General features: G+C 37.7%; 2 protein-coding genes across 6 annotated transcripts in view; one reads left to right on the forward strand and one right to left on the reverse strand.

Annotated features, from left to right (window-relative positions):
- PI4KA (phosphatidylinositol 4-kinase alpha) overlaps positions 1-27,850 on the forward strand; it is a 61,864-nt gene that overhangs the window by 19,417 nt on the left and 14,597 nt on the right. For all 5 annotated transcript variants that reach the window (XR_011049232.1, XM_068412969.1, XM_068412971.1 and 2 more), the window contains exons 19-40: positions 771-821; positions 13,420-13,528; positions 14,074-14,210; positions 15,130-15,263; positions 16,303-16,385; positions 16,662-16,732; positions 16,850-16,974; positions 17,434-17,515; positions 18,221-18,304; positions 18,671-18,760; positions 19,943-20,062; positions 21,413-21,505; positions 21,858-22,014; positions 22,290-22,417; positions 23,661-23,819; positions 24,084-24,235; positions 24,754-24,861; positions 25,391-25,518; positions 25,599-25,718; positions 26,345-26,424; positions 26,565-26,758; positions 27,498-27,588. Coding sequence is in view for 4 of the 5 variants with exons in the window: in XM_068412969.1 (XP_068269070.1) it covers positions 771-821; positions 13,420-13,528; positions 14,074-14,210; positions 15,130-15,263; positions 16,303-16,385; positions 16,662-16,732; positions 16,850-16,974; positions 17,434-17,515; positions 18,221-18,304; positions 18,671-18,760; positions 19,943-20,062; positions 21,413-21,505; positions 21,858-22,014; positions 22,290-22,417; positions 23,661-23,819; positions 24,084-24,235; positions 24,754-24,861; positions 25,391-25,518; positions 25,599-25,718; positions 26,345-26,424; positions 26,565-26,758; positions 27,498-27,588 (2,496 nt within the window). In the remaining variant the exon portion in view is untranslated. The remainder of the gene's footprint in view (positions 1-770; positions 822-13,419; positions 13,529-14,073; positions 14,211-15,129; positions 15,264-16,302; positions 16,386-16,661; positions 16,733-16,849; positions 16,975-17,433; positions 17,516-18,220; positions 18,305-18,670; positions 18,761-19,942; positions 20,063-21,412; positions 21,506-21,857; positions 22,015-22,289; positions 22,418-23,660; positions 23,820-24,083; positions 24,236-24,753; positions 24,862-25,390; positions 25,519-25,598; positions 25,719-26,344; positions 26,425-26,564; positions 26,759-27,497; positions 27,589-27,850) is intronic.
- On the reverse strand, positions 3,777-11,992 carry SERPIND1 (serpin family D member 1). The gene is made up of 5 exons (XM_068412788.1): positions 11,926-11,992; positions 9,799-10,670; positions 5,814-6,087; positions 4,692-4,836; positions 3,777-4,277 (listed from the first exon to the last, which is right to left on the reverse strand). The coding sequence occupies exons 2-5, from the start codon at positions 10,652-10,654 to the stop codon at positions 4,086-4,088; spliced, it is 1,467 nt and encodes a 488-aa protein (XP_068268889.1). The 5' UTR covers positions 10,655-10,670; positions 11,926-11,992; the 3' UTR covers positions 3,777-4,085.

The raw sequence follows: 27,850 nt of genomic DNA on the forward strand, positions 1-27,850 counted from the left end.
CTTCAAAACTATTAAAGGGTCCATCTTTTTTTTGCTTTATCTTGGACACTACAGGAAAGATAATTAAAATGTGTTTTAGTTGGGTTGTATCATTATTGTTTCATTTGAAGACTGTTTGGTTTCTTTTTTTCCCCTCTCTCTTTTTTTTTTTCCTTTTTTTAAAAAATTGCTTCCTTTTGGTTCATTCCACTTCATGCAAAGCTGTGCCCTGTTAGCATGTCTGCCTTGCCTCTTCCCTGTGGGACCAGTGGTCTCTGTACTTGGTCTCTCTTTTGTAAGAGGGAAACTGGAGAGTTCTCTCCCTCCCAAATCTGAGGTGGGGAAGACTTTAGAGAGGAGATATCTCTGAGCATGATAAACATTTGACGCTTGTCTAGGGCCACCCATTTAATGTGAGCATTTTTCTTGCAGTTGCTGGTCATCAGAGTAGACATGAATATTTCCCCTCCTTTAGCTCAAGGCATAATATCTGACTTCCAACTGTAGAAGCCCCTGTGCTGAAAGGGGACAACATCCCTTCAATAGTCTATGAGAAGCCACCTGAAAAGCTTTGTTGAAAGACTCCTGAGTGTGCCCAGTCCTGTGGATTTCTGGGGTGCTCCCTTGGCCACCTCATGCACATCTGTTTGCAAGACAGCAGAGTTGTAATTGGCAATGTGTGTTTTCATTTGCATAGACAGTAGGAATGTTGATGCTTGAAATATGTCTTGTAGGAGGTATTTTAGAAATGCTTTTGTACATGTTTTGGTAACTGCCTTTTTCTTTTCCAGGCCTCCAGTAGTGCAGGCAATCTGGGTGTGCTTATTCCTGTTATTGCTGTGGTGAGTATCCAATGATTGGGTTGTTGCAAGCAGAATGATTTTTCTCACGTATATCAGATATTGGTGCTATTTCATGGCCAAATGGTTTGATTAAGAAGCATCCAAGAGAAATACAGTAAAATAATAGTTCTTGCTCTAAGAGGGGAGGAAACATTTGTCTAATAATGACATATCTCTTAAAATAATGAATCTTTCATGATTCAGGGTTAGATTATTGCTAGTCCTGAATTCAAGAGATTCATGAGCTAAATAATACCACAGGGGATATTTGTTTGAATAGTGTTTGGTGTGCAATGTAATAAGCAGCATGTATCTGTGGCCTGAGGAGAAAAGTGAAAACCAAGAGTTAATAGAAACAGAGTTACAAGTAAATTATAGTTTGGTAGCACGGTGAATTCTGCTTCTTAAAAAAAAAAAAATCATTGAGGAAGGGGAGGAAGTGTCCTGTGTCTTCTGAAACTAGAATTGGCTGTCATGCCAAAAGCATTTTAGGAAATGTGCAAGGACACTGATGTCCATTCCAGACTCATTTATTTTGATGTATATCTGCTTTTGGTCTTGGATGACAGCTTTTTCTAGGGAAAAAACTTTTTTTTTTAACAAAATATAACTATTAATTCAGCCAAAAATTGGTGTGCAACCATTCTAGATCTCCAACAGAAAATTTGACGCATCTAAGCTGGGTTTCTAAGCAGGACTAGTTGCCTGACTGCTGTAGCTTTTACGAAAAACATCATGTCTAAAAGATCTGTAGGCAAACTTAAACTTACTGGAGGACAAAAAGCATCATGTCACTTTCTCCCCTCCTGAAGCTGAATTCTGCTGTGGAACTTTCCCTGCACAGCTAGTGGGACAAAAGGGGAGAATGTATTACATACTTGCAGTAGGCATGCCTGCTTGTAACTTGCTCACACTGCACATCCCTTAACAAGCAGAAAAAAATAATTCATTTCATATTCCGCCCTCACAAACCTCTTTACTGAAGCTTTTCAAAGAGAAGAGCCTAAAATTAGCACTGGTTAAAGATCAAAAAACTGTTCCTTTCCTTACAATGTCTCTTCCACCAGTTTCCAACATAAGCCCTTCCTGAATTCACCAGCAATCACAAGGGCCAGATCCTAGCTTTACAGAAATGTGTTTATAAATGTCTTGGATGGCTGTTACTCAGTAGCTGCTCAGTTTTTCCATGAACTAGCTAGTTCTGTGTTGAGAGAAGTGTTCTAGTGGGTATTATTTTTCAGCTGTCAGTAATGCCAGCACTGGTTTGAGTGAAAGCAGGATCATTCTTTGCACATTGAGAAAAGATTAGTGCTTGTTAGAGACTTAATGTAAAAGTTATGGAAGTACTTTTCTGTTTCAAATTTTATTGATGATAGTTTTGTTCTGAATAGCTGGTGATAACTGCATTTTTCTTAACCAATGTGACCTTTAAGTGGAGTCAGATAATGCCAGAATCTGAAGCAAGAGTTAATGGTTACATTATGGTTGTTGAAGCAAATATTTGACTTTCTTGCACAATGTATGAAGATCATGAGTTTTGAGCAGTAGCTGATTTGTTTTTCTGCTTGACCTCTTTCCCTTGGATAATTCCTGTTACTTAGGTCTCAAAACCCCCATATTTCATATGCTCCAGCTCATTTAATCATTGATAAACTAATTAAATCTAGGGCGTGAATATTTAATCTTTTGAATATGCTTTTCTTTTTGAATATGCTTTTCTTTTTGAATATAGATAAAACAATAAAATGTGTATATGAATGTTAATGATTTCTGTTGTGAACCTTCAATACTGAAAATTGTCCCCCACATGGTAGGCTTATAAGTAGCAAAATGTGAGACAGGAATAGAGAGAAATATCTGAGCTTCCTATTTGATATCAGCTCTTCATCATCCTTCATCATCTAATACAGATATTTCACTGGCTGTCATGTTAAAAAGCTTTGTGTATGGGGCAAATAATTCTAGTAGATGCAAAATTACAAATGGCAGTGTATAAAAGCAAACTGAAATCAATAAGTTAAACTTAATATTGGAAAACACCTTTTTAAGAGAATTCCTAATCCTTAAAATAACTGTTGGTTCAGAGCTTAATTTGCATATTTTTGCTAACATAAGACAAATTGATAATATGAATATATTTGTATGGAAACAATATTTGATACTGCAATAAAAATACTCTCAGTGGATTGTGAGGCTTTTTTTTTTTAAAGGTGTGATGCAAAGAAGGGTAGGCAAAGGTGAGGATGTTCACTGGCTTTGATAACTTGAATGTAAGGTCCAACTCTGTTCCTCGTACTGGGTACGTAGTAATATCCTACAGAGCGCAGGTAAATTTTCTCCTTCTCAAATGTGAAACAGCCTTTGTACAGCATTCATGTTGTTACCAGAATGATTCAGAAAGTTCACAGTCTTAGTTTAAGACTTGAAAGGTTTTGTCTGTTGAATCAAGTATGGAGAGTGTATTTGAGTTCTTAACAAATGTGATTGCTATAAATCACTTTTTTATAGAGATGCTTACGTAATACTGAGCCGGTGAAAAGAGCATTTTGCTAGCTGCTTTCCCTGTAAAAGGTATTCTACGGATCTTTATATAATTTACCTGGTTGGCCTAATTCTGATACTGCTTGCACCGATTGTAGATCAGAGAATTGTTGAAACAATACGAGTTAGGTTGGGGAAAAGTAGTGCATCCTTTAGTATTTAATTCCTCTGAGACATTTTTGTCTCCTCTTATTTGGTACACTGGTCCCTAAGGTTCATTGTGTGTATCAGTCTGCTGAATGTTAAATGATGCAAGCAAAAGAAAGAATGTAGACACTTACTCTTCAAGTTAGATTATGTAAAATACCCAGGAGAGACTTAGGTTTCTACAACTGCTCAGGTATTCAGGATTTCCTTATTCCTAGTCATTATACATAGGCATTCTAGCACAAATTTAGAGCTAAACTTCAAGAATCCAATAGTCTAAATATTTTATTGATTACATTTTATAGACTGAAGTAGAACACAAGTGTAAGTTACTTTGTGATTTATTTTTTCTAATACACTTGTATCAGTACATGGCACTAACCATTTTAAATTGCAGTCAAATTAACTACTGCTGTGAGTCCATTCATGTGAAACCACCAGTGGATAATATATTTTCTTTTGATACCAGTGGCTTTTGTATTAGCTAATATGACAATAAAATTTCCTTTATGATACTGGTATATTAACATGTAATTATATGGCCCCTGTATAACAGCGTGTTGGAGGTCTTTGCTTTTAAGATTTCGCTGGGTTGACAACTCTGCCCATGAACAGAAGGCAACTGGTACGGTGTTCATAGATCAGGAACAAAAAGGGGCGGTCGACAATAAAGCGAATCTGAGTAGATAGAGGCATGAACCCGACGTTGGTTATTGCTCCGGCCTCTGTGCCTTCCTCATTCACGGTTATTGTGCCTTGATGATTGAACTGTTTAAACAAATAAAAAAAGGAAAACAAACAAAAAAGAAATTGAGGATCTCGTAAGTGTACTCAAATGATGTGCTCACAGCCTTTCCCCCCTCCATGTCCTGCATGTGGGTCCCTTGCAACACTGTTGCTGGTGACTCCTATGTGGCAGTAATCCTTTGGTTTTGGTTTGTGAGTAAGCCTGTTCTTGGCTGACCACAACACTTCTCGTGCCTTTGCCATCTGATTAAACATGTTCCTCATTATATGTATAGACACAGACGTGCAGATAAACGCCCATCCCTCCTATGTCCTCCAGGAAAATAAGAAAAAATATTATTTTAGCTTACTGTGAACTATTTTTACTGTGTTGTCATGTTTTCAGGTGATATGGTTTAATCAGAAAGGAAATGAAAAGAGGAGACAAGCAAATACCCTGTCAATGCTGACTTTCTCAGCCGATACACCGGAGTAGTCGCCTTTTTCATTGAACAGTTCTTCTATTCCCATGGATCTCAGATAACCAATCAAGTTATAACTCTTCTCCAGCTTAAATTTAGGCAGAACCACTTCTCTCGTTCTAGTAAAAATAAACACAATAATGAAAAAGCATTGAGGAGATACATATTTGCAGGATTCCTTTGCTTTACATATCTGTTGTAGTTTGGGTTTTTTTGCTGTCTTCAGCAAGTGGGACACAGAAATATACAGGGCTGTTTACTGTGCTTTTACTTTCAAAACTTGGGCATCACTACTTTTAAGCTGTGTTTAAAAAAATTAATTTCCCTCCCAAAACTGTTAGTTTGTCCATGTAGTATTTAACTTATGATGATTTACGTTATTTATGTGTGTAAGATACATGGCTTTGAGCAGTTTGGTACATGGTTGGATATGCTTGTAATAAATGTTGAACTGTCAGGTTTTCTGGAGTACTAATTTGGAGATTTGTGTCCTACTGTATACCATAGAAATAGGTTGGCTTCCTGAATAGCACATCCAGTCAGCTCTTTTTATCTTTTTATGAAGTGTGAAGACAGATACCACCTAGTCTGTCATTTTGCACAAGAGAGGCTATATAATTTTTTCTCTCCCATAATTGTGATGTCCATTGTTGATTACTGAGTGTGTGCCTTTACACAACAGATATGTTTAAATGTGCAGTGCTGAAATGAACATAGCCTGCTTTCCGTGGGATTGAGATTATTCTGCACAAATAACCTGTTATTATCATACTCCTATTTTTCCTTCTTATTGTAAACTTTATCAGTAAGAACTTTTTCTTTAAATCTACAACATTAAATACTTAATAGAAAGAATTTTGGAACTCCATTAGAATTTTCCACCTCAATCATCCTTGATTTCTTGATGGCGTATAAATTTTGAGAGATCACTGGTCCTGGTTTTTAATTCAATAAATCCATCTTTTGGGGGGTTCTGTTTAGGTTTAATATTTTTAATCAAAATATTGTATGTTGTCTTCTGTGGTCTTTACTTACCCGTGTCAATCTCATCAAGAGAATACATTAAGACTAACAACATGTACTTTTCAGCAGATACCTGTTTGTCATGCTCTTCTGCCATTTTTCCACCACTTGAGGTGTAATCTGCTTTTCTAGGGTTTTCATGCCAGAGAGTTTGTGTGGAAGTACAATCAGCATACTGATGTTCCCCACGAACGGGAGCTGGATCACACCGCAGTCTAGCTCGGGGTCTGCAGCAGCTAGGAAGTTCCCTTTAGTCTGCATCATAGGAACCTTTATTGTTTGCTTCTCATTCAGTCGGAAACTTCTCTTCATTGTCATTTCCACTGGAAACTTATTCTCCCAAGTTCCTGTTAATACAATGCAGAAGACAAACAAAAACCCTGAAGATCCTTATTTAATAAAATATTCCCAGAATAACTGTTTACCTTAAGTTTTAATTCATGTGAATTGGGAATTACTGTAGGAGATTGTTCATTTCAATTAAGTCTGACTAAGAAGACAAGTTTTAAAGTGACTTTAAAATTCCTGGCTTTCTTTCTAACTTAGCATTTGTCTGATTTGAATGTTCCGAATTAGAAAAGCAGGTAAACACAAACTGCAGATCTGAAAGGGCTTGATATGTACTATTTTTTTCTACAAGTGACCTAGAAATTACAAAGTTTAAACAGATGCAAAATATTTGACAGGGTTTGCACCTATTGAAACAACTGACACAGCTGTATTTTCCAGGAGATCTGATGCTTGAAATGTCAAGCTAAGTACTGGCTGTTTTCGTTTTGCATAAAAGGTGTTATGCTGAAGGCATTGCCTTGCCTCAGTCCATTTAAGCCAGTTAACTTTCTGTATTAAGACATCTTGAAGAGTTGGGGTGTTGACTGCTTAATTCTCTGACCCAGTTTGATATGATTTCGGCACACCTACGGGAGCCTGCCAGCTGACAAGTGTTATGCCCAAAGAATACAATTCAATGTATTTTGCAGCCCAGAAGGCTTTGCCATCAGGGTTTGAATCTTTTGATGTGAAGATTCTTTGGGTACCACAAATATTTATCGGCTGTGTAAAAGAAGGTGCTTTTTTAAACCAGTGTTCCTATTAATCTCTTTTCAGAACCGAGGCTCTGGAAAAAACATTTTTTTCTTAACAGGCAGGCAAAGCTAGAATTTTATAGTGGAAATAGGGTTACTGGTATTTCCTGTTAAAACTCTGGACTTTAGGTCACCATTGCCAAGCAAGTACATGGGGCATGTGGCTGTGTGGAGAGACTACAGCTTTAACCTGAATTGGTAACCTTTTTTAAAAAGGTTGCAAGTAATTCCGAGATCCGTAATCTGACTTTGCCAAATTGACTGTGAAGTAACAAAAAAAGCTTTAAGTCCAACTTATATTCTAATAGTTTCTTCATATGTTGGGCTGATGGGGACCAGTTTGAGAAGTGATCAGACTGTGGTTAATATTCTGAAGGGAATGGGATATAAAATGGATTATGCTATTCCCAAACAAATTGTCTCACTTCTCAGGAAAAACCAACGTCTGGCTGTTCTTCTGGGAGCAGAATTCACAGGCGTAGGACTCTAGCTAAAGACAGGAAGCGGGTGTGGGTCGGGGGACTGTCTCATCACCTGAGGAAAGGGAGACATTTATCAGCTCTTCCTAGTAAAAGAAAGGAGCTGGGGAACTTTTTTTTTTTAATTCAGTTTTGCAGATGTGTTTGTCTTGAGGTAAAATACTGTTCTCCAGCAGGAGGTGTGTGGTCTTCTGGGGATGGCTGAAACCAGGTGACACTTCACTGACACTTGTGACTTCCTGTTTTCAGCCGTCCCACCAAGATGTCTTTTGGAGCCATCTGTGGTGGCAGATGTTGTCTCCACTGATTGACTCCTCTCTTGCATTCGTGACTAGAATCTCTTAGAAGCAATTTTGGATCTGTCAAAATTTTGTCAGTTATCAAAAGCTGCCGTGATCTACCATGGCTAAAATAACCAGCTCCTACTTGATAGGAAGCTCATAAATGATTGTTCAGACCTCTGCAGAATGGAGGGTAAGTCTCAGAGGTGGACTGAACACCTATACAAGTAAATCTTGCTTCTTACCAATGTGAATAGTTTCCAATAGTTTCTTGATGGTATTTAATATAAAAGGAGCTTCAGACTTCATGGTGCTTGGCAAGTATCCTATTACTCAGTATCACTTGCACTGAGCATCTCTGCATACCTGAGAATACTCATAGGTTTCTTAGCTCTGAGGGCTGAACAGAGCTTGTCTGCAGTGATACAGACAGTATAAATATTGTAAATTGAAAGGTGTGGACAAAATTAGCATGTCTAGAACGAGTAGTGGGGAAACTAGGAAGCCCAGGAGCAGAACTTGCTTTTAAAAAGTTCGGTGCTGTCACTATAAGATGAAAAAATGGGGGACAGCAATATAGAATTGATCTTTTTTGTTTTGAGGGTTGGAAATTACAGGCTTCAGCAGACAGCAGCAAGGCAATTTGTACTAACGGGACTCCATGAGGAGAAGAAAAAGCCAAAAGTCTTTTTGGTCTTGGTGGCTCAAGAGATCCCATACTAAAGCTATTTAATTTTTGGTGGTGTTTTTGTTATTTTGAGACAGCACAGTATTTAATAACTTCAAAGTAAAGCAAAAAGGTATTTTAAATTTGACCAAATTGTGAAAAAATAATGTGTCTGTTTCACTTTGCATAGTCCTTTTGTTAGGATGGTCTGATGGACATTAAAGCCATGTATTTAATGTGATATGATCATCAGAGATGTACTTAAGGATACAAGTAAGTCCCTTTTCAATAGTACTTCAGAATAGGGGTTTATTTGGATCTTATGCTAATGACTGCTTCAGATCTTTTAAAGAGACAGGTGGCATTATTCAAGGAAGTAATGCCTTGCAAGTGAGTGGGAAAAGGTACGTTTCATGAACTTACAGGAATGGTGTTCCTAGTCCAGTGATGAGAAGGCAAGTGAAAGAGAGCCCTTGAGCATTTGTTTCTTGGAACAAGGGAAACTCCTTTATACGTTACGGAAAGGATCATGTTGTACTTCCAAACATTGTTATCCTTTTGTGCTAGTCTGTCTTTCCTTACCAGTGTTTTAAGTCACCTTCATCTGATTTTCATCTTAATCAGTCAGTAACAGATCTCCTTTTTTTTTCCTTAGCTCCTCTTTCATTGGCACGTCCCACCTTTTGCTTATTTAATACCATTTTTAAAGTTTGTTGAAAAATTACCAAACTTCAACCTGAGGCAGATAACCAGTGTTGAAAATCTTACCACAGACTCTTAGTTTAATATAAAGAAATTGAAAATAAGGAAAAATAATTGAAAATAAGAACATATTGTACAGTCTTTACTTCAAGCCTCTTTAACTGTTCAGCCTATAGTGAAACATGTAGGAGCCCATATCAGTAGACAGTTCATGCTGAATTAACTGAAATATTCCAAGTAGTGAATGCATTTGTTTTTAATTTTAAAAGAATACTGGTTTGGTTCTTCTCTTCAATTCCCTATATAGGCTTGTTGACAAGGATCATGCTCTGATCATATAAAAAACACATACTTTAAGCTGAAATTCTTCATAGTCATTCCTATGAAGCCTGAATACTTCAGAAATGTTAAGTGTTCTGAATGAAATCAACCTGTACCATTTCAGCAAAGCTGATAACTTGAAGCAGGACTGAATGTGACTAATAACTTGCACTTGAAGTAATACCTCACCATCTAAGATTCCTACAAAGCTTATGCTTTCTGAGGCTATTCTGCATTCATATGTTGTTTTTTAGTCTCACTTTTAGACTAAGGTTTTTGGATGTAAAAGCATTTGCTGTATTTGTACAATACCAACTACCTTCAGGGCATGGCTGGAACATCAGTGTGCTACAGAAACATGCAAAAAAAGGGCTAATAATAGAGATGATTCTTAATGAGGGAGTCGATAGGCTCTTTTGAACTGTAGACTAGATTTAAGTTCAGTCTGGGGTTCCTAATGAAGTACACAGTGAATTGCAAACTGAGAAAACCCATTGCTAAGATTGAAATAACAGATTCTTACCTTTAAAGTAAAGACAGTTAAGTATCATCATCAGTGTTGTAGGGTTTACATTCACAAGAGCTTCCTTTATTAATCCTTTGGTCAGCTTCAAGATGCGCTCATTGGTTTTAGTTATGAAGTTAGGATCCGAAAAATCAGCTGGTTGAGCATCAGCAAAGTAGTATGTTTTCATATTGTTTCTGAAATCATTCAGAATAGAAAAGTCCTTCTGGATATAAAGGTCATTGACAGACCTCAGTGTATAACCAAAATTGCGCCTGAATAGCCGATGAGTGAGTTTGCGGAAGAGATTGTGAACAGTCATGAGCTCATATTTGGTGCTGGCATTAATGAAGTCTTGAAAGCCAAGAACAGATAACACTTCCTGATGTGTCTGACCCTTCAGACCCAGAGAAATCATAGCCATTGCAGTGGAAATGCCAACAGGAGCCATGAGAATATTGTCTGAAGAGTTGGCTTTGTCTGCCACACTGCGGTAAAGGTTGAAGCCAAAGTTAGCATTGAGAATATTAAGGCGCTGGATTCTGGTTTTGCCTTGGAATAGTTCAAGAATATTTCCTTGCTGAATTTCAGAAACCATGTATGGGCCAGCATCAATAATGTCACTGTAGTCATCTTCACCCAGTATCTTGTCGAGATCTAGATAGTCCTCTTCCTCCTCCTCTTCAGGAATCAAGTCATTAGTGATAGTGTTTTCTCTGTGGAACTCCGGTGGTAAGTTTGGCATATCATAGGTCCCATTTTCATGTGGGTGTGCATCTTTAAGGCTTTCAAAGTGCTCAGTGAAGTCCTTGACTCCACAAAATGTGGAGGTTATGATGAGAGCAAGAGCAAGCAAATGAAACAGGAACTTCATTCTCACAGGTCAAAACCTGGAAGACAACACAGTTCAGGGAGCATAGAGTAATTGAATTTTAGTTACCTATTCCCTAATTTTAGGTCCATGCTGAATTCTGTCACAGCAGAAGGTCTATAGTTACCTTATTCAATGGCATTTTTTTTAGTGGAACAGAGCTTAATTAGATGGATAAATCTGTTTTAATGGTAATGGGTTTTGCTTACATAATGCCTCCAGCCTGCCAAAGATTTTGTTGACCTCCTCCCATGGAAGTTGTCATTATTGGCATATTTCAGCAGTAACAAACTCATTACCTAAAATATGTGGGACTCTTTATTTATAAACCTGTAATGCTTAAAGTGGTACTAACTGTGTTACTAGCGTGTGCTAAAAATATGACATGAAGATATGTTTGAAGGTTTGAGCTTGGTAGGAGGAGGGGCTAGGCATCCACTAAAGGAGCATACCAGAAGGCTGAGATGTACTGAACAATTTGAAAAACAGACATTCTGTAGCTACAACAGAAAATGGGAGTTTTATGGGAGTATTTTTGGAAGAGCAAAGCTAAAATTTTATGGAATAAAGAAGATCTAGGGATTTAGTAACAAACTTCAAGAAAGATCTGCATTTTCACTAAATACCATTAGTGGGACTGCACTGTTAAAACAAAAACCTTACTGCGATCATGATTAGAATGTTTTTTAAATTAGTAAATAGTCCAAAGAGCTGTTCTGTAGAAGTAAAATACATAGATATACATACCTGTATGTCTATGAATAAAACCAGTGCTTGAAGGAAAATCTCTCAAACATGTTTGTAGCAGGACTGAAGTAACTGAACTAACAGTTTTTCAAAACTCTCCCCCTGAACTAATTAGCCTGAAATCCTAAAAACATTTAAGGTGATTATCCCATACAAAAAATGAATTCTTTTGCAACAAGGAAAGATCCACAGAAGGTGCTTTTAACATGGTTTTTACACTGTGGCTGAACAACTTGAGTCAGTCTTTTTCTTATTGTTTCTTCATAAATTCATGACTTTTTTTCCCCGCCCCCAGAAGTCAGGCCCTTAGGACTGAGATACTCTGTCCAGTAACTGTTGATAAATGTTTTCTGCTTTTGGCATAGAAGAATTTGCTGTCTGTAGTTCCCAACTTCACATTCTCGTCTTCAGCAACATTCAGTTATTGCTTTGCTGCACTTACACAGGCAAAACATTCCTCTACTCTGCAATATATATGTCTTTGATCAGATCTACCTAAAATAACAGAAGATGTAAGTGAAACTTACCTTTAAGCCACTGTACGGAAAGGATGTGTTGAATAGCTCAAGTAAGGGGAATGGCAGGGTTTAAATCTGAACTTTGACGCTAGTTTTTTGTGTGTCTCCCAAAGTAAACATTCTCTAAACCAAACACTGCTAAACTTACTTCGTCAGCCAAAATCCCTCCCTTGCCTAGTGATCTCTGCTGAATTGTATGTTGTTTGTTGAACTACTTTTATGGCTTTGCAGGTACTTGTTCTCTTTTGAGGAAAATCTTTGAGCAAAAATTGGTGTGTGTGTAAAGTTTCAGTCAAGCACGCACATAAACTTGACTGATGATGACTAGTAAAAGCCATGCCACTGCTATTTTGTGCTGAAATGGGGGGGCATCTTACTGTAGATGTGGTTGAGGCCACTATGGTTGTGATGGTTGGGCTCCTTCAGTCAGTGTTATATTGGTGCAAACATTTGTGTTGCACAAGCAACTTTTTACCATAGCACCATTCACCAGCTTAAACTCCAGTTAATTTTACTATAATAGAGGGATTTTTTCTTTTTTTTTTTTTAAATGAACAATCTGCCTCATAATTTACAAATACATCCAAAATTGGTTTTATATAAATTTTCACTGAAATACTGCTGGCTTTCTTACATCAAGGGAATTATTGTACAGTTAGAGAAAACTTCTTCAAGCTAGATTAGAATCTAACATTTTCTTCATAAAGTTTACAGTAATAATGTACAGTCATATTGAATAAAGATTGCAGTTTAATGGGCCATTTCTTTCACTTCTTAAACACTGCCTGTGCTTCTAACGCTTTTTAGGATAACGCATGATGAGCTTTGTTACATAAATTTATCTAAAATTGCATATCATGTTGGCTGGGAGTACAAACTGTGCCTCTCCAGTGGTAGCAGCTGTTTGTACAAAAAGCATCATAGAATTTTAATAAATGTGTTGAAAATAATGCTCTTTTACTTGCTTGTTTAGATAGTAAATTCTCCAGAACTGATGTCATTGTGTGCGTGGGTGCAGACAATGAAAGATCCCCAATTGGTGCCTCAATGTATTTCCACAAAGCCAATAAACAATAGCAACCAGAAGTATGTTTGACTAATATTTATTTGGTTTTGAGTTCCTTTGCTCTGAAGCAAAGCTGCATGGCATTGTCTTTGACACAGTTTAAAGGACCATGTGGTCTCTTCCTCTCTGCAGTTGATAATATACTAATATTATGTATTCTCTTCAGTGGTTACTGTATCAGCATGGCATTATTCCTGTGTAAAACAAAGGAAATTCTTACTTCAGGCATCTCAAATGTTAGCATTTCAGATATTCTAACAAGATCTAATTTTCTTCACTATAACAACAGTAATGTAATACTAGTTTTCACAGGTGACAAAGAATATTACCTTCATAAATCATAGTAAAGAAGGTACATAAAAGTTGATTCCTTAGCATGGAATTAAGTTATTGTAACTCCCACCATTTTATGATGTTAATTTTCATTTCTTTGGTAGCTCACTAGACGCCTGCCACCCATCAAGGAGGCCAAGCCCCGGCTGCAAAAGCTGTTCCGTGACTTCTGGTTGTATTCAGTGCTGATGGGATTTGCTGTGGAAGGATCAGGTAGTATAAATTCTAAGAGAGCAACATTGCTGCTCACACTTAAACTCTTGAGGAATCTAAGTTCAACTGCAAACTGTTCACAGCAGGCTGAAGAAAAATTAGAGGTGTAAAGACATTACAAAGCAAACAGCTTACATGACAGTTCACTGGTAGGATTTCTTTACATCTTTGACTGTTTTGCTATGAGATTGAGCACAGTACAACTTGTTCTTGTACTTAGGTTTTCTTTTCCTAAGCTAATACAGCAATTAGCCTTAGTTAAGTGTGAGTTTTGATAGCTAAGTTCCTGAAATGGAAGATCAGACACGTGGGGTACAATTGTAATCAGGTAGAAACTTTTACCAATTGAGAAACTTCACTTGGAGTTACCTAAGCATGTTTATTATGTTTGGAACATGGATCACTTGTGTTGAGTGTTTGTGTTTAAGTGCATGAAAAATTTGCCCTAGGAAATAGTGCAAAGCTTGATAAAGCTAGTTAACTTTGTGAATCTTAGTATAATTTTTCACCTCCACCCCACCTTCCTCTTTATACTTGTGCTCCAGGTCTCTGGCCAGAAGAATGGTATGAAGGTGTATGTGAAATTGCCACCAAGTCTCCATTACTCACATTTCCCAGCAAAGAACCACTTCGATCTGTTCTTCAGTACAATTCTGCCATGAAGAATGATACCGTGACTTCTGTAAGAATTGATTTCTTCTATTATCTCCTTCCATAATGTCCGTCAGCATTAAATGATATAGTAACCATGATTTACTGAAATAACAAAATACCCATTCAACATGCCTCCTATTAGTGAAAAACAGCTTTTTTACACTACTCTTATGACAACAGTGTATATAAATGACTTGAGTTTAGTTTTATTGAGTGCTGATACAAGTGTTTAGGGTGGTAGCTACACTATTTTGATTAGGTGTAGAAACCAAGGCTTTGTGGAGATGAAAGCCTTTTAATATTTTTTTCATCCATTTTGTATCAGACAGACAAAACTTGCACTGTTAAAAAACCTAAAAGAACAAACTTTGGAAGGAAACAACACATTCAGTCTTTCAAAGAGATGTTAAGTGAGCTTTTTCGCTTTTTATCCTCTGGCTTGGTACCAGTATACTTCTGTCTCCCTGGTGTTTGCAGGATAGGTTTTACCTGAGGACTATTTGTGGTAGCAGTGTAAAGTGGATTGAAGAGTTGCAGCTTATGAAACGTCTTTGGCTCCCAAATATCTGCATATTTAGTTCTGTGACATCAAAGAATGGCACAACAGACCCGTGTAGTTTAAGAAGTTGGACTAGGTTGATATTGATCAAAATTACATGTATTTAGAGTAGGAACTGTATTTCTTCGTTGGTATAACTGCATGGAAACTAGTAGTTATTTCAGCAGGGAGCTTGACTCCAGTGTTTAATTCTGTTTAATTCTGTATTTGAAGAATCGTGACTTGCTGAGTCAGAGCAGGTTGGTCTTAGACTGCAGGCAGAGGCATCCTGGCATATTGTTTGCAAAGATTAAAAAGTAAAGAGAGTAATAGCTGAAAGCAAATGTTTTCAGAACACAAACTAATGTAGTACTCCCACGTCAGATAACTTCCATGTATTCATCTCTAGGCTGAATTAAATGAATTGCGGAGTACCATAATAAATCTCTTGGATCCTCCTCCAGAAGTGTCAGCGTTGATCAATAAGTTGGACTTTGCTATGTCTACCTATCTCCTTTCTGTTTACCGCCTAGAGTATATGAGGTATATATATACTTTTTTCACTGATGTATTTAAAAAAAAAGAAGTCTTAAACTGTGTATGTTCAAGTCAGAATTGCCAGAAACTAAGATAAATAAGAATCAGTATTTTGAGTCCCATTAGTTCTATTGAAGATTCCGAGACTGGGAATTCACCTGTGCAGAAACACCTTTAGGGTAGATAAAAAGGATGGAATAATATAGTAGGGCCCCAAAAAAGGGAATCTCCTTTGTATAGGAACTAATAGAAGATGGACAAAAGAATTCTTTAAAGGAATGTCTTGCAAGTGTAGTGTGTCCTCTGCAGAGTCTTGTGCTTGCACCTCTGAAGGACAGTGTAGATACTTGCCTGTTCTGTGAGATTAGTGTAATATAGGACCTGAGAATATTCTTTTGTAGTATACTTTTTTCCCTCAGTAGTGTGTATTAGGTTGTACTAATAAAACATACTGAATTCACAGACTATTTTTTTTTCCTTAAAAAGTGTATTTATTACTGCTGTTCAAAGAAGTGGGTAGATGAAAGCTGAGGTGGCGGTCTAGCAGAGAGAGTAGGAAGAAACTTTTCCATCACATTTTTACTTTGACAATAACTGACAACAGGGACAACCGTTTCCAGCACCACCTTGGCTGTATTTTAGCAACAATTTTTTTAATAAGTGCTATGTCCATCATATGCAAATTCAACAAATGCAAAGCCTATAGAAATGCCAAATATTGTACTGTGTTTATATGTTTGTGGTGATTGTATAAGTGTATCATCATCAGGTTTCCCACTCCTGAGGTGTGAAAGTTACTCTTTCAGTGACAAACGAGCATTTTATGATTTGAGCCCTGTTAGTTGAATGTAGAAACAAATGGCAATATCACACTTACTAGAGACTTAAAATTATCATGAAATGAACAATTACCATATGTTTGTGGCATGTGCTGTGATGTTGAAGTACATAGATTTGCATTGAGGATGTTGAAAAGAAAAAGAAGAAAAAACCCTAAAACAAAAACCCCAAACCAACTCAATCCACAAAACTCTTCTTTTCCTAGGGTGTTGCGTTCAACGGACCAAGATCGCTTCCAAGTCATGTTTTGCTATTTTGAGGATAAAGCAATTCAAAAAGACAAATCTGGTAAGATTGCTTGTCTAGGTTATCTTGCAACTTGAGGTACTAGGAAGTTACCTCCAGGCATGCAAAATTAAAACAAATCAAGCAACTATATAACAAAATTAATCACGTTCACTAGATTGCTGTTTGCTTTATTCTTGCCGAGAACGCTGGGTTTGTTTGAAACAGCTTGGTTCAGTGTTGGCTGAATAAACATAAACACTTTTTACCTGTTAAACGTGGTTTATAAAGCAAACATAATTCTGATAATCAAACCTGTCACTTCTCTCAATTCCTCAGGCATGATGCAGTGTGTGATAGCTGTTGCTGATAAGGTGTTTGAAGCTTTCCTGACAATGATGGCTGATAAAGTAGGTTACGCAGAAGCTAAAATTTTAAGTTTGTATAAATGTTCTCATATCAGTTTATGAAACCGTGCTTGTGTTTTTCCTTAAGAACTTCATACTTCTCTTTGGCATGCTTTTTAGCCTAAAACTAAGGAGAATGAGGAAGAGCTGGAGAGACATGCTCAGTTCTTGCTGGTGAATTTTAACCACATTCACAAGAGGATCAGGAGAGTTGCAGACAAATACTTATCTGGTCTGGTAGACAAGTGAGTATAGATTTCATTTTCCTGTTCTCTTTTCACATTGACTGCTTAGTGATTACTTACGCAATTGATAACAACAATCAAGTGGATTTCTTGGCCGGTACTTCTGCTGAAACATCTTGAAAAATAACATTCAATAGTATTTTTAACCTGGGCTCTGAAACCTCTGCTTAAAATGTCTCTGTCTGCTTAGTGTTCCCATGGATGGAGCAAACCAGCGCGCCCGTGAAATACATACAATCTCAGTTCCTATGAAGTAGCTCTACTTAGCTTGGTCTTAGTGAGCTTTTGACTTTGTATTGAGCTAGGCTGTTGTGAGCCATGGCAAGCTTTGTGTCTTCTGTTTGAGCTTACCCAGTGATGTACATAGCTAGCTCTTTGAGCAGCTCCATGTCTTGATAAAATAATTTCCTTCCTCAGCTCTCCATGGTTATGGTGTTTCTGAATCCTGTCTTGCTCTAGGTTTCCTCACTTGCTGTGGAGTGGAACTGTGCTGAAGACTATGCTAGATATTCTGCAGACACTCTCACTGTCTCTTAGTGCGGTAAGTTACTCTTTTTAGTAATGCTATTAGGGAAATAAAATGTATGTTTCCATTTTTCTTTAGTAGAACTGATTTTTTTGCTTTGTTTTGCATTTGAGTTCTTAATTTGTTTTTGCTATCATCACTAAGATTGATAAAAATCTTAATTTTAAGTTCTGTGACGTAAGGAATGCATTTGCACCTCTATTTCATAGGTAGTAAAACTTGTGCTAGAAAGTTGTTGTCAAATGTGGTTCAAAAAGTCAAATTTAGCATCAATAATAGAACACAGGACACCCAATTATGGGTTGTAACTGTTGAAGTGTCTCATTTGAAATAATAGTTTGGTGATGTTTTTTTTGATTTGTGGGGTTTTTTATGAATTGTGGTTGTCAGATTATATTCTTACCAGTCTGTGTGTGTGTATCCATATTCCTTGGATTTATTACATGTTTGTATTTTTTAAGATGGAAATGCTTCATAGAGTTTTATTTTTGTACTAAAATGTTGAGGGGAGGGCTTTGGATTTTTGAAATTATTTATACTGAAAACTAAACTGGAATAAAATATGTTTCTTAGAGCTGTTTAGATTGACTTTGAGAGCAAGTATTAGCAAAAAGGTTTGGTAAATCAGACTTCTTGTTTGAGGAGGGTGCTACCTGTGCTGTTCAAGTTAAGTGATGGTGAAGCTTATCTTAATGAGAATTAATAATTGTTTTTGTTCAGGATATTCACAAGGACCAACCATACTATGACATTCCTGATGCTCCTTACAGAATAACTGTCCCTGACACACACGAAGCCAGAGAGGTAGGTGCTCCTCCTTGATCTGTCAAACAACAAAATAATGCCTGATTTTTTTTTTAATGCCAAGGAGATAAATTAATGAGCTACTGTGAGTTGCCCTTTTCTTAAAAATACTTCCACAGGTAAGGTTTTTCTAATACAATATGAGACTTGATATTTATGTTTTTCTGAATCTTATTATTTTACTTGACTTGAAGTGTGAAGTTCATTGCTTACCAAGGGTACATTTAATTGTTACAGAAAATTTTAACTGTGTCATGTTACTGCAACCTGTCTTGCTCCCTATGTTACTTATTATGTCATTAAAACCAGTGCATCTTGTTAAATGTCCTGTATTTTACTGATTGTATTGATGCTTTCTAATTCTAGAGCATAGTCAAGGATTTTGCTGCACGCTGTGGGATGATTCTTCAAGAAGCAATGAAATGGGCTCCCTCAGTTACAAAATCTCATCTACAGGTAATGAGCCTGCTTCTGTGAAAGAATTTGATCTTTGCAGATCTTCAAAATGAAAATTAAATTACATGGTGTTTTTAATTTTTTTCAGGCTATTGAAGCATCATTTTAAATTTTTCTGTTGCTCTAAGATCTTCTTTACAGCATTGGCAGAGAATAATTAGATCTTTGATTTGATGTGACTTTTGATGTAGTCCAAACCTGAGTATCTTGAAAATTAACACGTTTGTAAACAGTTGATCATCCCAGATTTACTTCAGAGATCAGAATTTGGTATGATAGAATCATCTGCCTCGCTAAGTTTGTTTAATGCTGGTGCATTAGCTGAAAATATCAGCTGGACTGAAATGTATGATTAGGACGTAAAACTTGTTTCCCTCTTGGGAGGATGTTTTTTTTCTGCCTTTATCGTTCTTTTTTTTTTTTTTTAATATGGAGAAACACTGCTAATACATAAGACCACTGTAAACTTCAGGCTTTAATTTGAGCGTGGGTGTAGTTAACGCTCACATGTGGCAGAGATCAGTAGAAAGCAGTCACAAGACCAACAGCAAAGATTACAAAAGACTATTTATGATGTACGAATAAAATCAATAAAATACCTTTATGTAAACAAAAAGTCTCACTATAGTAAAATGCAGGTCTCTGTTAATCCGTGGTGAGTAGTCGAAGACACTGCATAGTTCAGGTTAGACTATTAGTGCTGATAACAGAATTTCTGGGGAAGCTCAAGATCTTGGATGCCGTACCTCTACCTGAAGTTTGTATTTCCTTCCCTAAAAAAACCTCAAGGGATTCTATCCTTATGTAAAAGGATAACTCATTATATTCCCTTCGTGCATGGAGTCCAAAGGATTTCCTTTCATAAGGTTCTTTTTGTGAAAAGTGATTCTTTTTAAAGAAGACCTCAGCCTTCAATTATCTATCTTGATCACTTTATCCTTTTACAAAATGGAATGAGTCTTATTCTTTACATATTTAGGAGGACATTCAGGGTTTCTTATTGCCAGGGGAGCACTGCCTAAAAGGGAGTAGAGACAGTCTATTTATTGTCAGGTATGTGTGCTATTAAGTTTTCTGGTAGTTTGCAATGATGCAACACTTGCTTATGAGCTGCCTTGTTTTGAAAAACACAGTAGTTTTCCAACAAACACTCTTTTGTTTGTTTGTTTATTTTTTTGTCAGGAGTACCTAAACAAACATCAGAACTGGGTATCAGGTTTGTCTCAGCACACAGGACTGGCTATGGCTACAGAAAGCGTTTTGCACTTTGCAGGCTACAACAGACAGAACACCACTCTGGGCGTGAGTATTGGGCACAATTCTTGTTTGGGTTTTTGTTTGTGCACCTGTATAGGGGTCATGTTAATTTTATAACATTCAGTGTAGCCACATAATACAGAATTTCTAAATCACCTTGGACATTACTCAGAAAGATACCTTGATTTGAGATGGAAAGAAATAAGTTGTCTTCCAATCGTGTTGTTCTGTAAAATACTGAAAAGTAAGATGGTAACAGGCAAGAAAATAAAACTGTATCTAATGTTGTTTAAGAGTTTTCTATAGATGATTTTTAATGATTTGAAAGTCGTATCTTTGTGTAAGACTGAAATGAGCTGTTTTCTAGAATAGTAATGTAGGTGAGTGTCAGGTGACACCCATTTGCTCTGAGTTTTACATAAGTTCACCCAAAACATGCTTTTACATTGAACACTTCATGCAGTTATATGCGGTTTTTTACAGTTCACTTTTTGTCATTTGTGGTTGTGATTTCTGATCTCCTGGAGAAACATCCAGTATAATCTGTTGTATCACCAGCCAGCTCGTCTTCTGGCAGCAGCTCTGAAACCGCCCCCACACCCAGCTTTAGCAGGATTTCCTTTTGGAAAGCTTTCCGACTGCTAGCAGTTTGTTTTCCCTCCTGCTTTATTCCCATGGACTGGACATTGCTAATGCAAAGATGATAGTACACAAATTTTATATCCAAGACATATAATAAGAATAGTTCTCAAAAGTTTATGCATTGCTGAGCCAAGCTAGTCATTAGCAGTAGTGAAGCAAAGCATTGAGAAATGTTGAATTTTTGATGGTTTTGCTGGCCTTGTATTTTATTATTAAATCCTCGATATAAAAAATTCATTTTACAGTATAAAGAATCATTCTTTTTTTGTTTGTTTTTGTGGAGAAACCTCTGAGTCACAAATTCCTGAGTGCTTCTGCAAAGGGAAACATGGATTACTAGTGCACTTTTTAAAGACAGGAACAAAATGCTCTCTCTGCATTACTGTCAGTTCAGCAAGCTGTTGTATGGAGAGGGCAGAACCAAGATCACGTCTAATCTTCTATCTTCTTCCTTACCTCTTCAGGAAAAGGGAGCAGCAGTGCCAGAAATTTTACCCTTTTCATGCTTTTTTGGCCTTTCAAAAAGGATACAAAAATACATATATATTTCAAACTGTGTACATGGAATTAATGCACATGTTCCTTATTTCATTTTTATCAGTCCAGGTACCATTATACCTAGTAGTTGTGATACTGTTCTGTTTATTAGCATAAAGAAAACTAAACTTAAAACATATGTGAATGTATAAATAGAAAAAAAGAGAAGTGGTTGGATATGAACAGTATAAACAGCTATATGTGGTTTGGTCATAGGCAACCCAGCTAACTGAAAGGCCAACTTGTGTGAAGAAGGACTACTCCAACTTCATGGCTTCTCTTAACTTGCGCAACCGCTATGCAGGAGAGGTAAATACAGGATTCCTTGTGAGTGTGGAGTGTTCTCAAGCTCTGGCATGGCTTTTCAGGGGGTGATGTCCCTTCCAACCTAAACTATTGTACGGTTCTATGTTATTTTAAGCACAGACTCTAAAGTTAAATTTCTTCAAGATAAAGGGTGTCATTTTCCTAGGTTATTAAACAGATCATTTTACTGTTGGTCTTGCAGAAAGTTCTTAGATTGCAGATAAAGCTAAAGATTTAGCACAGTAGTAACAAAAGATGTCTCTGCTTGTGGAGTTCCTTAATCAGCACATGACCAATACCAAACTAGATTCCTAAAAATACTCTTCTCTGTTGAAAAACCCATTGTATTTTACAGGTTTCTGGAATGATTCAGTTCTCAAATGCTACAGGACGAACATCTGACCTGAATAAACTGATGGTCAAAGAGCTGAATGATGCTCTTGAATTAGGCCACACTGAATTCTACACCCAGGCCATGTTTAAGTTGACTGCACTGCTAATAAGCAGCAAAGGTAATGAAAAACAAATTGAGTTCTGCTTTCTGGCTGTGAATGCCAAGAGTAATAACCTGCAAAAACTATCCGTATACAAACCCAGCAGGCATCACCTTGAAGCAAAACTGTGTTTTGAGTTTTTTCATTTAGGCTTATATTGGGAAAAAGCCTTCTTAAACTAGAAGCTATTTATTAGGAATTGATTATTACATACTGTGCACACCAGTTTCATGCTGATGTGAAAAGCATTTATTTATTCTGTTGGAGAAATCTGAGTGAATGTTTGTTTTCAGACTGTGATCCCCAGCTCCTTCATCATCTGTGTTGGGGACCCCTGCGAATGTTCAACGAACATGGCATGGAAACAGCAATTGCTTGCTGGGAGTGGCTGCTTGCTGCCAAGAATGGAATAGAAGTGCCGGTAGGAAGCTATTTAACAATTCTTTCGCTGCCCCTGCAAGGGTGGAAGAGAGGAAATTTTGAGAGATTCACAGCTATTGTGAATCTGTGTTACGTAAGGATTTTAAATGCATTGTTAATCACTTTAGCCTGCCAGGGACTCTCTGTTCATGTGTTGTTGGAAGTCTGAGCACCCTCACAAAGTGAACTGTGGGAAACGGATCTTTGTCAGCAGCAGGAATGATACAGCAAAGGAAATCTGTTAGGATCTCAGCTGTACAATTTACTTTGCTGCTGTGATGCCTGAGCTGCTCATGAATCAGGTGCTAAACTACCACAATTTACAGAATGGTGTTTTAAAACAAATAGAAATCAATGTCCCTGCTTATCAGTCAGAGCCTCTGGTATCTGGCATTGTACCCTTGCATAAAAAATAGGCTTGCAAGTGTCCTGATCCTGTAACAAGCTAGACCAGCTGTATTTTGTGAAGTGGGGATGAATCTAATAGTAATAAAGCAACTCAGCATGGTGTAGTGACAGCCCACATGCAGCTGAGAAAGCTGCCTCTGGTAGTTGCTCCAGTTAGTGAGCACTAAGTGTTTCACTTGCTGGAGATAATCATCAATATAAATTTACGTAGGTCAGTTTACATGCACATTTCAGTGTTTAACTTCTTAAGCATCAGTTTCATTTTTTCTCTTTAGGCTTCTGGGAGATTTCTTTGTATCTTGTTGAGGAGATCAGATAAGCACCCTTGGATGCCAGGCCTCCTTTCTACCAGAGGATGCTGCTCCAAAGAGCAGGTTCAGCAGAAGTGAATTATGTGCCATCTTTACGTTGTGTGCTTCATCAGCTGTGTGTGCTCATGGGCCAAACTGTGTCCTGCAGTACATGAGAACCTGGCATACGGTTGTTTGCGCTGTCCTGGTGTTGGAGGCAGTAACCTTTAGTACAGCAGGAGGATGGACGGCACCAGCTGATCTAACAGTTCGATCTCCTCAACAAAATACAGCACTTGTCTGCTGCTGCCCTTAGTCTTTCTGTTACTAGCTGAACTTCTAGGGGAGCCTTTCTTCCCTTCGTACTTCAGAATGTGAAAGAAACATTTGATTTCAGGTGGGATGTATAGACCTGTCTCTGCCTCTACGTTAACATTGCAGCAAATTTTAATTGATGTATTATATTCTTGTGTGTGCTATGGAGGGTTGTGCTTTCCATAGAAGATGTTCGTGAAACACGAAGCACTGTTACCTTCCTTTTTGCAGTTCATGCGGGAAATGGCAGGAGCCTGGCAAATGACAGTGGAGCAGAAAGTTGGCTTGTTTTCTGCTGAGCAGAAAGAAGCAGATCCATTAGCAGCCTCAGAAGAGAGCCAGCCAAGGCCTTGTCCGCCAGAGGTGACTCCACATTACATCTGGATAGAGGTGTGTATGTATTCTGAACGTCCCACGGATGGCAGTGTTGCAATGATGCTGTGATTAAGCTACTCTCTACTATTTGCCATCATGATTCAGGAAGGGAGTGGAGTCGTGATGATAGTCCTTCTGCCTCAAAGCCAGGAGACACCCTCTTTACAGATGAGCATAATAATTGAGGGGGAGAAAGATGTTTGAAACAGAAAAGGCTGGGGTTTTTTTGAGATGAAAAAAGGTCAAAGGAAGCACGGTGTGTCTTTCTCTCTTTCTCAGTTTTTGGTGCAGAGATTTGAAATAGCCAAATACTGCAGTTCTGACCAAATAGAGATCTTCTCCAGCCTGCTCCAGCGATCTCTTTCGTTGAACATTGGAGGGGCGAAAGGCAGCCTGAATCGGCATGTGGCAGCAATTGGACCCCGATTTAAGTGAGTAGTTTTGTTTTTTTCTTGGTGAAAGAAATAGGGTTATAGAGGGGTGGGAGGAAAGAGCTAAACACTAAATGTATAACTTGTCCTTGGCTTTAAGTGGTGAAAATTCCTTTAAAAGTCTGGAATGATGTAGAATCTAAGCTCTGTTTTCAAAGTAGAAGTAGCTAACTTTAGCTTGAAAGTCATTTTTGGTGCTTCAGAAAACTTCATGGGATAATTTCATATAGTGAATTGCCCGCATCATGGATGCAGTCAGTGTATCAGTTGGGGATAATTTTGCTCCATCGAGTGTTTTCATTTCTTGTGACTTGAAGGCTTCAACCTTCTATGTTTCAGCAGTCACAGCTTTAGGAACAGACTGATGATAATGAAAACATTTTGCCAAGAGCTCCAAAACAGACACTTTTCAATGAATTGAATGGAGTTACAGCTGTAGCTGTGGTTTGTATGGTGTTGTATTGGTCACCATTTTGGGAATGCCAAAATTTTTGTTCTCTAACTATTTTGCTTATTAGGTTACTGACTCTGGGGTTGTCTTTGCTGCATGCTGATGTGGTTCCAAATGCAACTATTCGAAACGTTTTGAGAGAAAAGATTTATTCAACTGCCTTTGATTATTTCAGGTACTTTTTATTTGCAACTACTCACTGAAAGTGTGTGTGTCATTTCCTGAACCTTCCATGATACTTCAAAGCAGCAGCTTTCTCTTCTAATGATTTAACTTCTTCCTTTCCTTTTTCACCTATTTTAACAGAAACTTTTCCTTGTGCTTTTGCAAGATTTAAACAAATGCTGTTACAGAGTGTGTGGCGGAAATACAGTTTCACTGTTTTGAAAATACACCCACACTGAATCTGATGATTTCAATGGAAAACAGGGTCATTGATAGGAATGTGAGGAGGTCAGTCAGTCATAATATTAAATTTCAGATGAATCCAAGATGCTGTCAGACTGCTGCTAATATTCAGTTATAGTAGGAAGTTTGTACTCTTGAGTCAGACAGAACAGAGCAATGAGGATAAAATGTAGTCATGTGTAGTCTCATCCTTGTAGATTCTGGTCAGAATAAGAAATATGACTTGATTAGATTTGTGGGGGTTTTGTTTTTTTCTAATACATTCAACTTCACATTATTTGTGTTATTTCTTTAAGTTGTCCCTCAAAGTTCCCTACACAAGGGGAGAAGAGGCTTCGTGAGGATATCAGCATATTGATCAAGTTTTGGACAGCGATGTTCTCAGACAAGAAGTACCTGACAGCCAGCCAACTCGTGCCGCCTGGTGAGTTCCTCTATGTGCCATTTCAAAAGTCTGTTGTTTCTCTGACTGGATTCTACATCAGATCTGTGCTCTCTTGTTAGATAATCAAGACACCAGGAGCAACCTGGATATCAACGTTGGGTCTCGCCAACAGGCTACGCAAGGATGGATAAATACTTACCCTTTGTCCAGTGGCATGTCAACCATATCTAAAAAATCAGGTATCTTTTTGGTTGAAACCTGCTCATTGCAGCCAACTTTACAGCATATTTTGTATGCAGAGGTTGCTTAAAGTCATTATTAATATTGGGCTCTTGTTGTTCTGGCAGGGTATTTAATTACCAGTGCCAGACTTTGGAGAGGGGGCAGAAAAAGTGTCACTGGTAGCAAGCAGCAAAGTTTTGAAATTACCTGTTTTGTTTGATAGAATGTTCAATTCTGTAGTGCAGAAGAAATAAGACTGAAGGTGAAGACGTATTGAAATCCTGTAAGGAAATCGCTTTGTGCAGGCATGGCACTAGTGCTTTTTGTGGGCAGCAGAGTGACGTTAGATTGTGGGCTGTGTTTTCGTACAGTTGTAAACTATGTGCTCGCTCTTTTTAGTAGGCTGCCATGTTTCTGAAGTGAATGCAATATTGGCTAAATGTAGCCTGTTGTACTCCATATATTCAGAGAACAACTGAGTAGCTGCAGTGCTGACTTTCTGAAGTCACTCTGATCTAAATTTACAAGTGTCCTATAGTTATTCAGTTCGTATGTGTTAATGTTGGCTGGCGTGGACAGTTTGAAAGCACCGTTTAACATACTGAACAAAAGCCACTGAAAACTTCTTTATCCTTTTCTCAAGGAATGTCTAAGAAGACTAACAGAGGTACGCAGCTACACAAGTACTACATGAAGCGAAGAACATTACTGCTCTCGTTGCTGGTGAGTCATCAGAAGAATGGGGAAACTGCATGAATTTCTAAGACCCTGTTGTTGTTGCAGGATACATAAACTGAAGGATGAAATTGGGAGTGTTTTTTCTTCTTCTAGAAAACACATTCTTTTTTTTTTGTTTCCCTCAGGCTACTGAGATTGAACGCTTAATCACATGGTACAATCCACTGTCTTCTCCTGAGCTTGAGCTGGATCAAACTGGAGAGAGCAGTGTAGCAAACTGGAGGTCTAAGTATATCAGTCTTAGTGAGAAGCAGTGGAAGGATAATGTAAATCTTGCTTGGAGCATTTCTCCTCATCTTGCTGTACAGCTGCCTACCAGGTGAGATATTTCAGAAGAACGAACTGATGTAATTCCTGCTGCCTTAGAAGTTGAGTGAGTACTTACACTGTAAGTACTGATGGCACTTGCTCCTATTTACAGCCCTCTTGCATACTTTCACAGCTGGTTGAGACCTTGGAAATTAAAAGAACTGGATTACTTAATATACTCATTTGGCTCGGACTCTAGTGGAGTCCAGCTTCCTTTCCTGCCACGCATTCTTCACTAACACTTAGATGGTGTTTTCAGAAAAAATCATGTTTAGTTTTTAATAGCATTTAACCCATTAGCAGGCATAGCATTTAAACAGTGCTAAAAGTATCTTTGAATGAAGTGTTCTAGCTATATATTGGCTCGCACTTTAATAAGTATTATAGGAGAATTAGCATAGTTGGCTACGGAAGGGAAACGAAATTCTTTCCCCCTTACAACAGTGATAGTTTTTGCCAAGTAGAGTTGTGCACACTGGTTTCTGTAGAATCCCAGACAGTATATTTCAGCCAAGAATCCAATAGTGGGCTAAAATACTAGTGGTTTATACAAAAGCGTTGGATGAGGACCAGTTGTTCCTGAATCCCCTTTTGACAGCATATTGGTCCCTTAGTGTGCCTTATTTCATAGTTACACTGTTTGTTTATTAAGCATTTACTTTTCTGCCTTTTGCTGACCTCATCTTCACATAAGTAGAAGAGGCTGTCAACATTTTCTAATAATGTTATTTATTCATGGTTATACTTAGATTTAAGAACACTGAAGCTATTGGAACAGAAGTGACCCGTCTGGTTCGGTTGGACCCAGGAGCTGTTAGTGATGTTCCTGAAGCAATAAAGGTACTTGTGAATATTTATACTGTTACAGGGAAATACAGTCTTTACTTAACCCAGTGCATGTTCTAGTGCTAACCATAGCTCTGTAGGAGAGAATAACAGAATAGCTGTGGAAATAGGGTGCTGAGACAAGAATCACAGTAGTAAGAGTAGATGGCTGGTTAGCTAATGGTACATCTTGCTCCTGGGTATATTCTCACCATACACAAAATGTCTCAAAACTCATCATTTGCAGTATAGCCACCATTTCTGTTCCTTTTGCATA

The sequence above is a fragment of the Nyctibius grandis genome, chromosome 14 (assembly GCF_013368605.1).
Source record: "Nyctibius grandis isolate bNycGra1 chromosome 14, bNycGra1.pri, whole genome shotgun sequence".
In the NCBI taxonomy this organism is placed as follows: Eukaryota; Metazoa; Chordata; class Aves; order Nyctibiiformes; family Nyctibiidae; genus Nyctibius; species Nyctibius grandis.

Excerpts from the sequence above, each read along its gene's own strand:
- SERPIND1 (XM_068412788.1), bottom strand. The coding sequence starts at position 10,654 with ATGAAGTTCCTGTTTCATTTGCTTGCTCTTGCTCTCATCATAACCTCC. Across the intron at positions 6,088-9,798 it reads TAACTGTCTTTACTTTAAAG|GAACTTGGGAGAATAAGTTT; the intron begins GTAAGAATCTGT and ends TTGTATTAACAG. Across the intron at positions 4,837-5,813 it reads CAGAAGAGCATGACAAACAG|AACGAGAGAAGTGGTTCTGC; the intron begins GTATCTGCTGAA and ends TATTTTTACTAG.